Raw genomic sequence first — 13,695 nt, forward strand, 5'->3', positions numbered from 1 at the left:
TTCCTCCAACTTCACGCCGGGGCAGGCTCTCCGGTTTTGGCCTGGTGCCTTACTCATTCCTGTTGCTCTTGGGTTATTGGGAAACATATTATGTACATATGTTTTAGGATAACTCCTGGATAAGGAAAGAAACAGAGGAGACATATAACACAGTATATGACGATATACCTATTTAGGGCTGAAGGTGTGGAATAGGGTGGTAAACAGCCAGCAGCAAGGCTGGAGAAGTTGGTCAGGGAGGCTCTGCTTGATTTGCATAATGTCAGACTCTAGCCAGAACCTACTTAATGCGACTTTCCAATTAAGTTTTGTCCATTGTACCAAGGATAAAGAACTTGCCATCACTTCATTTCCTTTTATTTGAGTGCTCTCAATGCTCAGCAATATTACCGAATAGCCTCACTTAATACGCTTCCCTGGTTCACGAAACGAAAAGGAATGTGTTCTCAGGAAGCACACTCTCTTGTGCCTGTCCTGGAGGGAGATACAACTCTGACTCTCCATTGCCACCTAGTGTTAGAGTGTGGATATTTCAGTGGCAGATGGTGGAAACCATACAGTAACCCTTAAAATGTTGAAGCAAGTATAGATCACAGGATTTAGGGGCCAAGTTTTGTCTACTAGACCAAGAGGCTAAAAGAAATCAGATTCAAAATCTCATATTTTGAGGAAAAGGGCATGTTGCAATAATGTCAGGGGCTCAAAAACAAAATCCATGAAGGGAAGTGAATTGTAACCCTAGGTTACAATATACCTGGTAAATTACATAGGAAGAGTTGTGTGTATGTGTGTGCGTGTGTGCGTGTGGCAGAGAGAGAGAGAGTTTGGGGTACTCTTCATGGGTCAATTGCTCCCACTGTCCAGAAATGGCCCAGAGCAAACTTACAACTAATTTCCTCTGCAGAGAACTTGAGACATTTGGAGGTATCAGGAAATCTTTCTTGCCTACGGTAAGTAGCCAAGTTCTCTCTTTCTACCATTTAGTGATGAACAACCCAATAGGCACCAGAAATACTGGAGTTCCACAATATTTTGAAGTGTGGTAATATCTGATATTTCTAGAAAGTCATGAGTGTCAGCATCATGGGAAGACATCCTCATCCACATTTGACTTTCACTGTGGTTGAATGAGAGCAAAGACATGAAGGGGTTTTAAAGCCTACAATGCTCAGTGTGTGTATGGACTCTGCCTTCCCACATTTGGACTGAGTAAAAGAGGGCAATTTCCAGTACCGTATTTGGTAGGGACAGTTCTGACATAAATTAGCCTGCCAAAACACCCTCGAGGAGGCAGGCTTGGCATCTTGAACTGTTTTTCTGCAGTAGCCCTCCAGTCCTGGGATACCCCTTAGCACATGGGAGCCCCAACTCCGCTCTTACCTGTGCCATCCTCTAGGTGGCCAAGGTTGCAGACCTGACTGATGCTGTGCACCCACACCTGCATTTCTTGCTCAGTTTTGGCCACCAGGTAGAATGTACGGGAAGTAGTCTTGACAATGAACACGAAATTATTCTGAAATTCCTTCCGAACAAAGCCGGGGCCCACATGCTTCCACACTGCACACTCGCTGAGGTCTATTACCCGGATAGGCTTGCTGGAGTGCTTGTTCCTGTAGTACTCCAAGACATCGGGGTTGCCGCTCATGCGGCCTCGCCGGAGGACAAACCAGCGCTTGCGCCAGGCCTGCAGAAAGGCAATTCAATAAGGAGTTACTGGACCAATTTCTCTTGCTTCTCAGGCTATGCCAAGAACCCATGTCATGACAAGGACAGCAGGAAGGAAGCAAATCAGCCATTCTAATGATGAAACGCTTTGTATTACAGGACTAGTGCCCATCTTCAAGTCTACTTTATTGGATGATTTTAAGGACAGGTCAGGATATGAGAGTCTAGTAATGGGATTCACACCCACAGTTTGAAGGACCAGAATTATACAATCATTGAAATTGATGCAGCAAAGGAATGTAGTACAAATTTAACATATGCTTAAGCTTTAAAAGAATCTTAGCAATAAAGAACTAGAAGGAAGCTTTCTTATTATTATCTATCTATCTCAGTTCAAGAGCCAATATCATACATTAAAATCAGATGCAAATCACAAGTGCTCACCACTGCCCCAGTATCTTCTAACATTGTTATTTAAGTTCTACACAACTGGCCAAGAAGGAAAATCATACACATTGGAGAGGAGGAGAGAGGATTGCCAGTGTCTAAAGGTGACAAATTGTCTTCCATAAAACTCCCAATGATGATTAAAACACTAATAGAATTCTCAGAGAATTAACTAGCCTGGTTAGTTACAATTCCTATGTAAGAGACCCTAAGTGCTTTACTATAATCCATTTAATCCCTAAAACTATACTATGGGAGGGGTAACTATTACTATCTCCATCTTATGTCTGATAAAATTGAGATTCAGAGAGATTAAGTAATGTGCCCAAGGTCACATAGCTAAACAGCTGTAGGAATGAATTTGAACTCAGGTTGGGATAGAAGGATCAGTAATGGATGTGAAGTCAAAAAAAAAAAATAGAGAGAGGAAGTGTATTCAGCTCTTCAGAAACATCTGACTGTAAAGGGGGAAGCTCTGGGGTCAAGGGAGTTTTTAAAGATGGGAGACTCTTAAGCATTCCCCCCTAAGTCACAGTGTTTCTCAACAAGGGATGGTCTAATTCCTCTCTGGAGCGTCTGAAAATATGTGAGTTTTGCTTGTTATAAAGGCTGGAGATGGGGTGGGGGGTGAGGCATGGCAGGATTGGCCTCAAGCTATCAGTGCCTCTGTTTTGAAACACTGTAAAAACTAAAAGGAACTTTCGTTAATGGAATAGGAATCTTGGAAAGAGCCAAGCCTGGAGGTCAGATGAACAGGTAAAGCTCAGTCAATGCTCAGAAAAGAAAACAGAATGATATTCCACAGAAGCCAGTGCCAAGATACGACAGGTCTCTTTTGTGCCACTGAGAACTACTGAGGATGACCTAGGGCTCCTTGGCTCCCCACTCACCATTGACCTAGAATGTTTGATGTAGACAGTACCATCTTGGCTCAGTACAAAGAAAGGGTGCAGATCTCTGGCCTGGGGAAAGAGGTATTTTCAATTGACCAAAGCCCTAAGGAGTCCCCTGGATCTGTAAACTTCCCTGCCCTCTCATGGAGCCAGGGGGAAGGAAATGTTTGAGTTCCTTGTCTTCTTACATTTAGGTGCCCTTTGTTCATCAAAGGGCCAGACAGGCCAGCCTGCATGGATAGCGTATGCTTCCTTTCTGCGGTAGGGAACTATGGCATGAGCCCCAGTTGGGAATTGAGCACAGAGAAGGATGACGGGCTGACCACAGGGCTCTCTTCCATTGGAGACACTCAATGTTGCATAGGAGAGATTTATAGCTCTGTGGTTTTCTCTCCCGTGCAGTAGCATGTGTGACAGCAGGAAGTGTCGGGTTCTGCCAGGAGGTACAGCGACCCCTGGGACAGGAAGTCTTTTGTATCTCTAGCTTCATTTATGTGTAATACTTTTTAAGCCCACCAGCTTTGACCAAGAGGCCAGAGAAAAAGGAAAAGACACTATTTGGAGTATTCTCAGCTCCCTCCCTGCTCAGAGAACATGAATCTGAGATGTCAGAGAATCCAAAGAAGCACTGACCTCCAATTATGCCTTAGAATAAAAAGCCCTTCCAGGACTGTGGCAAGGGGCAGCAAGCAGAAGGAAGGCAGTCACTCCGTGTCAGGTTGGGGCAGGTGAACCCTGGTTTGCTCCTGCCTTTACAGACAGTATATAGCTTTGAGAAGAGGTCTGGCCATGAGTCAAACAAGGAGACAAACTCAGGAGACAAACAACGTGGTGTGATTAAGTCCACGTTTTTAAGACAGGAAAAATAACAGCATGTTTGTATGCTCGTGGGGGTGACCCAAGAGGGAGAGAAAAATTGATTCAATGAATTCCTGTTGCAAAAACATGGCATTGGATGGGAGTAGAGCCACTAAACATAAGAGAAGTAGCTTGAGTCTTGCTGTGGGGTTTGAAAGTGGGAAACTTGGGCTTCTGGCATCAACTGAGGCAAACAGGAACATAAGACCCAGTTCAGGGAAGGGGCTCAGGGGATAAGAGAATGGCATGTGTGCCTGCTGAGGAAAGCTTTCATGAGGAGGGAGCATGGGGTGCTCCAAACTTTCCAAAAGCCACTTTGGTAGGGGAAATGTAAAGAGGAACTTTGTTGCACTTCCCAAAAATGATTCTAAAAGAGGAAGTCAAATTGAGCACACAAACAAGTTTCACATTAACTGCTCTTAGTGTTATGGAGACAATAGGTTTCTTATCTTTTAATAACAATATTGGAAGAGAAGTAACACCAAGAGTTTATTTATTGAGTGCCTACTCTGCACTATGCATCCTGCTAGACAATGAAGATAGAAAAGGAGATTAGAGCTGGTCTCTAAAAAGACCTCACTCTCTAGCTGGGATAGGGAGAAGGGTAGAATTATGATATGAGTAGATTTCAACTCAGGATAGTGAGCGGTCTAGCAGAAGAGTAAACCAGAAGTGGTGGGAGTGCAATGGAAAGAGTGACATGAAGAAGTTTGGGCTTTATTCATTCATTCAACAATTACCTATTGATAGCCTACTAATATGCTGGACACTGTGCAGACACCGGGGAAGATGAAGTAAGCAAGCCACAGGCCCTGCCACTCACAGTCTCATGGGCAACAAGGGAGTGAGCAGACGGATAAACAGACAATTGCAATCAGTGAGATAAGTGCTACGATAAGGCAAAACCAAGATGCTATGGGAACAAACAAAAGAGACATCTCTGTCAGATCAGTTGTCTGGGGAGGCTTCCGGGAAGAAGTGGTGACTAAGCTGAGGCTAAAGTGGGGCAGGAGGAAGCAGCATGCACAAAGGCATTAAGGTGGAAAGGCTGAAAACTTTGCGTAAGTAGTTCAGCAGGGCTGGAAGGCAGGCATGAAGGTGGAAAGGAAAAAGAACAGTCACACAGTAACTTAAATAGGATGTAGCGTAGTCTTGATGCTAAATCATGCAAAATTGCCAGTGTGTCATCCCTTAGGTTTTTAAATCTCTACATAAGAGTTGTGATTATGCAAAAACAGAAGTGGGTGTTCTTGGAGCTCTTTGCTAAGTAGGTAAAACCAGAGGCCACATACAGTTCTGTTCCACCAGGCTTACAGGCTTCTGGAAAATGAAAGACATGTGACAAAGCCCCTGAAAGCAGTCAGTCTGCCAGCACCAAAGCGAAGCTTTTTACAATGAAACAAAGCCACAAGGAATGGCGAGGGCCATCTCAAAAGGATTTAGGGGCTAACCTGAAGAGGTTACCACTGGCCATATATGAAAGAATTTTTGCTTTCATAAATACGGTCATATGCTGCATGACATTATAGTAACAATGAACCACATATACAATGGTGGTCCCGTAAGATTTTTTTTCAATCCTCCGAGACATCTGAATCCCATAAAATTTAATACCATATTTTTATTGTACCTTTTCTATGTTTAGATACACAAATACCTACCATTGTGTTACAATTGCCTATGGTATTCAATGCAGTACCATGGTGTACAGGTTTGTAGCCCAGAAGCAATAGACTATACCATATAGCCTAGGTGTGTAGTAAGCTACGTTTGTGTAAGTACACCCTGTGATATTTGCAAACTGACTAAATCGCCTAATGACACATTTCTCAGAACATATCCCTGTCATTGAATGATGCATGATTGTATAATAACTATAGTGGCTTGCAATCCACCAAATACACTTAAATCCATGAGTTTATTGTGATATTAGAAAAAGAATTTGTCATCTTCAGAGGATGTAAGGGAACTACTTCATTTCCTTGAAAACTAGTTAAGTAAAGGGAAGAATCAAGCATTATCCAACCTTTGCTATGTGAGCTGTCCCACTTGGGTAGATGAAGGGAATGTTTCTTTATGAATGTATTCTGATTAGTAATAGAAAAACAAATGACAGAATTAGAATATCCCCACTTTGCTAGCCCCAATGAATTAATAGGTATAGCTATTAAGCATCAACAGCTGCTAACTTGGGAATAGAAACAATCAGACATTTTGTGCCTTTGATAGACTGATATGAGGGTGCAATCAGCAAAGAAAAGCACAGGAAAAGAAGCAATCAATAAAATGAAAAGGCAACCTATATACTAGGAAAAATATTTGCAAACTACATTAAAGGGTTAATATTCAAAATTTATAAAGAACTCTTACAACTCAATTGCAGAAAAAGAAACAATTAAAAAATGTGTGAAGGATCTGAAGGAAGTGAAATCACCATCTCATAAAGATATCTGCACTCCCATGATCAGCACAGCATTAATTTACAATGGCCAAGATATGGAAACATCCTAGGTGTCTGTTGACAGATAAGTGGATGAAGATACTGTGGTATGTGCATCGCATCACACTATGAAATATTATTCATCCTTAATAAGGAAGGAGATCCTGCCATTTGCAAAAATATAGATGGATCTACAGGACATTATGGTAAGTGGAGCAGGACAGACACAGCAAGACAAATACTGAATGATCTATCTTGCATGTGGGGGGAAAAGGTCAAATGTACTGTGGTATATTTATAAATATAAAAAAATAAAACTGGTTACCAGAGATAGGATGGGAGGAAATGGGAAGATGTAGGTCAAAGGATACAGAGTAACAAATATTTAAGAGGAGCAAGTCTAAAGATCCAATGTACAGCATGAGGGCTGCAGCTAATGCAATTGTGTTAGGGATTTCTGTGAAATAAGTACATTTTTGCTGCTATTGACACACAAAAATAAACATGTGAGATTATATGTTAATTTACTTCACTATAGTAACCATTACTATCCATAGGTATCCTATAAGGTCATGTTGTAAACTCCAAATTATATACAATAAAATTTATTTTTAAAAAGAAAGAAAAATAAAGGGACAGAGGAGAGATCTATGGATTAGATGATACTTAAAAGACACATCAAAATTTTTAAGTGTGCTTAGCAGATACTCATTTGAGTGATGAAAACATTAAAAATGCAAAGAAGATATGTCTGTACATGTCAGGATAGTGCTTATTTATGGGGAGAAGAAGGAGGAGGTTATGATCGACAAGGACACATGGAGGGACTTCTGTTGTGGGTGGCAAAGTTCTATTTTTCAATACATTTCTTTTATGTGATTTTCAATATTTGTTTTGTTTGTTTGTTTGTTTTTTCTTTTTTTGAAATGGAGTTTTTTGCTCTTGTCACCCAGGCTACAGTGCAATGGTGTGATCTCGGCTCACCTCCCGGCTTCAAGCGATTCTCCTGTCTCAGTCTCTCAAGTAGCTGGGATTACAGGCATGCGCCACCATGCCTGGCTAATTTTTTGTACTTTAGTAGAGACGAGGTTTTGCCACGTTGGTCAGGCTGGTCTTGAACTCCTGACCTCAGGTGATCCGCCCGCCTCGGCATCCCAAAGTGCTGGGATTACAGGCGTGAGCCACTGTGCCTGGCTTTGTGTTTTCTTTTATGATAAAAAAAATCTTAAAACAATTCCTCTGTACAGGGCACATTTGTGGATTCATTCAATCAATATTTACCGAGTGTCTACTATGTGCCAGACGCTGTGCATGTAAAGAAAAAGGGTGCTATGTTTATCAGGGAGTTCATAAGCTCACAGAATGAGGAAGGAAAGCAGAGGTTTATGCTCAATGTCCAGCATCAACTACCAGATGTGAGGAGGGGGTGTCAGAGTATAAATAAGAGATAAGTGGAGGGGTCTGAACCTAAGAAGTTCAGAGATGGGTCAGGAAGTAAAGAGTACAAAAGATGATGGTGAACACTTCAGAACAGAGGGTATGAGGATGCTGGGACCTGAGGGCTGCCCTCTCTTCTTACTGAGATGTTTGCATTTTATGGAAACATAAAATTGCAGGATTGCTGGCTTCAAGTAGCTGCGCTGGACTTCACCTTCTCCCCTCAGTCCTTCTCTGCCGGCTAGGTCATGAGCAGCTTGGGAAGCCAAGATGGAAAAGGGTGAGGTCAAGAGTTCAGGATAGACTGTGAAGATAAGCCTGGGTCAAGAGGATCTAGAAAGCAGAATCACTATGCAAACAAGTATCCACAACAGTAACTTAGAGAAATGGAGTACAAAAATGGGCGTGGGGGAGGCACTGAATTGAAAGTCAGGAGACCTGAATTTGAATTCTGATTCTACTTTTGACTTTCTGTGTGACTTTGAGCACACAGTACTTGAGTAACTCAGCTTCTGCAAACCTCAGTCCCGTCACCTGTAAATGGAAATAGTAAACCCTGCCCTGTCACCCTTATGGTATAATTGTAGTGAACCAATGAGAAATAATGGCAAAACATTATCAATGTAAAAGTAACTTATAAAATGACAACGTGGGCTAGGGGCGGTGGCTCACGCCTGTTATCCCAGCACTTTGGGAGGCCGAGGTGGGTGGATCACTCGAAGTCTGGAGTTCAAGACCAGCCTGACCAACATGGTGAAACCCCTTCTCTACTAAAAATACAAAAATTGGCCAGGTATGGTGACATGCACCTGTAATCCCAACTACTCAGGAGGCTGAGGCAGAATTGCTTGAACCCAGGAGACGGAGGTTGCAGTGAGCCAAGATCGGGCCACTGCACTCCAGCCTGGGCAACAAAGTGAGACTTCATCTCAATAAATAAATAAATAAATTAATTAATTAATAAAATAAAATAAAACAAAATAAAATGACAATGTGACTATTGGCCACCAGGGCTCATGGCGTCACTTGCCCTGGGGAAACTGCTTCTCCCCATACTATAAAATGATGAGCTCTGAGGGCTTTTCCAGCTCTGACCATCAAAAGATCCACTTCCCATCAGCCTTTCCTGCCACAGCCACCAAGCTGACTCATTACCACCGACCAGTATCATCTCTAACAACAAAACCCTGCAATATCCTGTAACCTTGTGTAAAGGTGTTTGTGCTCATTTCTAGTCTCCTCCAGGAAGGTGTGTCTAGGTCACAGGCTTGTTAGTTTTTATAAAATTGTTAGAGAACAGTTTAATCCCATTCTTCTGAGAGTAAAAGCTACACATTGTTCTCATCTTAAAACAATCCAACTTGCTGATTACATAGTTAACAAACATCTCCAAGTTTGTTTCCTAATGGAGTGAACTAAGGTGTGAGTACCTGCAAGGCTGAAGTGGGTCCTATGCAACGGCAAGGTGTCACCCCCCCACCAAATTCATATGTTAAACTCCTAAGCCCCCAGTATCTCCAAATATAACCTTATATGGAAATAATCTTTAGCAAGTTAAAGTGAGGTCATAATCAAATATGACTGGTGTCTTCGTAAAAAGGGGAAATTGGAACACAGAAATGCATAGAAGGAAGACATTGTGAAAAGACACAGAGAGAAGATGGCCATCTACAAGTCAAGGAGAGAAGCCTGGAACACATCCTTCCCTCACAGCCTTGAGAAGGAACCAAATCTGCTGACAGCTTAATTTCAGACGTCCAGCCTCCAGAACTGTGAGACTATAATACACCTCTCTTGTCTAAGCCACCCAGTCTGTGGTACTTTGTTACAGCAGCCCTAGGAAATGAATACACTCTGCAACCTTTATTATGCATTTGAATCACCTGGAAGGACTTCCACTTCCAGCCACATTAGTGTACTGGACACTGAACTTGCCCCCTACACATAAAACCAACTAGAAAACTAGATCAAATAAATATATGAAATAGACATTAGATGGCAGTCAGTGCAGAGCTGTGGCCTGTATAAAAAGGAAAGCAAAAGAGGTGAGTCCCTGATCACCCTGGCTTTCATCCTGTAAGCACTTTCTCAACCATGGCCATCTCACAGAGTTGAGAAAGCAGAGATTGGAATTCTGGGTGGTTGAGGTGGGTAGAATTTGCAGGACAAAGGACCACAGAGAACACAGCTATGTAGAGAAAGAGCTCTAGAAATCTACATAGGTGTTTCCCCATGAGACTTTGGCTGAATACTAACATTCATGTGTGTAGAGTGAAACCCCATGAGGTGAATCCTAAAACAACTACTGAAGACCCCAAATCTAAACAACTGCCAGAGCTCTGGCTGAGAGATGTTTGAGTGCTTTTTTTTTTTTTTATCAGCCATGATGGAGAGACCTGGAACATTCAGTAGAGACTCAAGAAAGGCCACACCTTAGAAGCAACAGTAAGGCCAAACTAGCCCTAGAGTACAGGCTGCTCTAGATTTGCCCTAAGAAAGCTTAAAAAGAAGGCTTGGAATGATCAAGCTCATCAGCAAGTTACTGAATTGGTGGCCAAAACAAAGTTCAACACTCTAAGGGAAGACAAAAGTAGACACTCAATAATATAATATTTACAATGAAAACATCCAAGAAATTACTAAGTATGCAAAGAAGCATAAAAATATGACTAATAACCAAAGGAAAAAATCAGTCAATAGAAAGAAACCTAGAAATGACAGAGATGATAGAATAAGCAGACAACTTTAAAACAGCTGTTATAAAATTTGAGATGTAAAGGAAAATACGAACATAATGAGAGAAATGGAAGTTACAGACAAGAAAAAAATGGAACATGTGTAGGTAAAAAACATAATATCTGAGCCACACAAAAAATACACTAGATGGGCATAATAACATCTTAGATACTGAAGAAGTGATCAGCAAACCTGAAGCACAGATAGAAAAGCCTGGGAAGACAGGAATAACCAGAATCACCCAGAGAGCTGTTAAAAATGCACATTCCTGGACCTCACTCCAGAGATCCTAATTCACCAGGCCTGACTTGCGGACCTCTGCAGATCACAATGCATAAAACTAAGTGGCCACAGATGAAAACAAAATAAGTGAAAAGGGATATCAAGAGGGTAGAAGGAATTGCACTGTGATCACTAATAGACCGAAGATACAAGAGGAGGTGTACACAAAACCTACTTGAAAGGGAAAAGTATTCTAAATGGTAGTTTGGCTGGATCCTCAGGGTACAGAGGAATAAAAAACAGTTTCATGAAACTAGTTGCTTATACCTCAGGATATATGTATTATCAACAGAAGTGGAATTCGCCTATCTCGAAACCACAGTCTCAAGATGGATCATTTCAGCAGTGAATTCCTCATCTTTTATGGGCTGTGAACCTTTTAGAGAACATGATTAAATACATGAATCTTCTTTTGTCAGAAACATGCATGTGTGTGCCTGTGCATGCACACACACATACACACAAGCTGTTCTGCCTTTCCCCTTAATGAACTACTCATACTCTCCCTTAGAGGCTTCATCCAGTCTCGTTTCCCTTAACTACCATCTATTTGATGATGGTTTACAAAATTATGTTTCCAATCTGGATCTTTCCCATGAACTTCAGACCCATGTAGCCAACCATCTAACTAACTGACATCTCCACTTACACATCTAAGAGGTCTGTCAAACTTAACATGGCCAAAATGCAGCTTTTATTTCATGCCCACTTAACCCACTCCTCTCCCAGCCTCCCAATACCTCCCAATGGTACCACCATCCTTCCATTTTCTAAATACAAAAACTTTGGCGTGATCTTTGCTTCCACTCTCCACTAGTGGTTGACTCTACTTTCAAAACATTCCAAATCAGTCCACTTCTCTCCATGCACCACTCCTGCCCCAAAACCACCCTAGTCCAAGTCACCATTGTCTCTCACCTGGGTAATTGAAATAGCCTCTTGTCTTCCCACATCCACTCTCAATTCCCCCCATAAATTCATTCTTAACAAAGAAGCCAGTAACATTTTAAAATCATAAATCAGATCATGTTGTTCCCTTGGTCAGCACCCTCTAAAGGCTTCCCAATATATTAATAACAAAACCCAAAACCCTTCACATAGACTAGAACGTCTCACATGAACTGGCTCTGCCTGTCTCTCCCACTTCACATCCCAGCCACTCTCTTGCTCTTCCACACTAGTCTTTTTGCATTCCAGAACATGTAGAATCTTCTCTCCATCTTGGGGGCTTTGCCTTACTTGTTCCTTCTTCATGGAATACTCTGTCACACAGATCTCTGCATGGCTGTCATGCAGATCTCTGCTTCCTGTCATTGAGACCTGAACTTAATTGTCATCTCTCAGAGAGACCCTCTTTGATCATCCATATTGAAGTGGCCAGCCTCACTGGCCACACTGGCCAGTCACAGTCATTCTCTGCCTCCACCAGTAGAATGTGAGCTCCTGGACAGTAGAGGCCTTGTCTGTCTTGATCACTGTTTTATCCTCTGGGCCTAGTAGTGCCTGGCACAGGATAGTCGCTCAGTAAATACTTGTTGAATGAATGAATTGTACACGTGATTTCATGATATCACAGACCTAGGTTTAAAACACTACTCTTGAGGAACAAGACTAGTATTGTGGTTTATAGCAAACCTAATTACCAGAATTTACTCATCATATATTTATGTGCTAGGAGCTGGAGATGTAACAGTGAACCAGATAGACACGGTCTCCAAGCTGGAACTTAGGCTGTCAGGCAAGGCGTCATATCAGAGTTTTAACTCAAAACCAACAAATACGCTATCCAGATATTGCAGCATGTTGTTCAGGATTAAACTGAACAACGAACAAGGCTTGGAAGTTTGGACACGTTCCTTCTGCACTCAATTCTACTTGCACAGTAAAATAAACCTGGCTGGGTTACAGCAAGTTTCACTTCTTTGGCTCCAGAATTCACTCCAATAAAATTGAAGTGGCCTGCCTGGATTGTATCCATTGTCAAAAGACACAGAAATGAACTGAGAAACATCCTGAAAGTCTCTGAGGCTGTAAAGAGACACCTCTGATTTAAACTACTTTTCTGGTGAGAGTGATTATTGTCCCTTTGTTTCAGCAGAATTGGCCCTCTGCCCCCTCTGCAGTGGTGAAATCCCAAAGCTATGAAGTCATTTCCTTCACATGTGCACAGGAGGGGTCAGCAACCTGCCTTCAGAGCCAGGCTTTCCAACTCAGGCTGAGGAAGGAGAAGCTATATCTATCTGCATTTGGAGCTCTGTGTTTTGATCCTTCAATACTGCTGTCATTTCAGCAATGGCACTTTTTGACTGAACCTGCCAAAAGGAATTGTGTGGGCTTTTTCCCCTCCTGACCCATGGACGTGCTTCATACTGTCCTGGCCAAGAGCGTCTACAGCGCCAGGATTTTGGTGCTCAGATTCTGATTGTTCTGATTGCTTACAGGTGTTGGTCTCCTTCTGCACTGCTTTTTCAGTGGCCTTATTGACCAGGTATAGGAGATGCCTCAGATTAAAAGATAACAAGGAGGAAATAAAAATGTTGCTAAGAACCTACCTGAACCAACTGTGAAAGGCTTTCAAGTTGAATGTAAATTGGTGAGATGTTGGAAATGGAACTAGCTTGGGGAGCAGTTAGAGTTACAGATAGAACACAGAAATCCTGGAAACCAAGCCACACCCAGTGAACAGCAACTGGCTCCAACTTTCCCTGGAACTTTAGCCTGTGCTGACCTAAACTGTATGCTCTGTGAAGGCAAGGACGTTGCCCATCTTGGTCCCTAAAGTACCTCCAACATCTTTAACAGTCTTGGCATACAATACATACTCAATGTGTTGTTGTGGACAGAATGACTGACTAAAGTATGGCTATAAAGGGGCAACACAAGGGATCTTTGTGATGGAACAGTTCAGTATTGGTTTCAGTGGTGGGTACATGACTC

General features: G+C 42.1%; 1 protein-coding gene across 3 annotated transcripts in view; it reads right to left on the reverse strand.

The window, feature by feature from the left end:
* The window catches only part of GAB3 (GRB2 associated binding protein 3), a 70,959-nt gene that overhangs the window by 37,942 nt on the left and 19,322 nt on the right, over positions 1 to 13,695 (reverse strand). For all 3 annotated transcript variants that reach the window (XM_050775434.1, XM_050775433.1, XM_050775435.1), the window contains exon 2: positions 1,381 to 1,684. In XM_050775434.1, the coding sequence (XP_050631391.1) occupies positions 1,381 to 1,684 (304 nt within the window). The remainder of the gene's footprint in view (positions 1 to 1,380; positions 1,685 to 13,695) is intronic.

Source organism: Macaca thibetana, chromosome X, assembly GCF_024542745.1.
Source record: "Macaca thibetana thibetana isolate TM-01 chromosome X, ASM2454274v1, whole genome shotgun sequence".
Classification (NCBI taxonomy): domain Eukaryota; kingdom Metazoa; phylum Chordata; class Mammalia; order Primates; family Cercopithecidae; genus Macaca; species Macaca thibetana.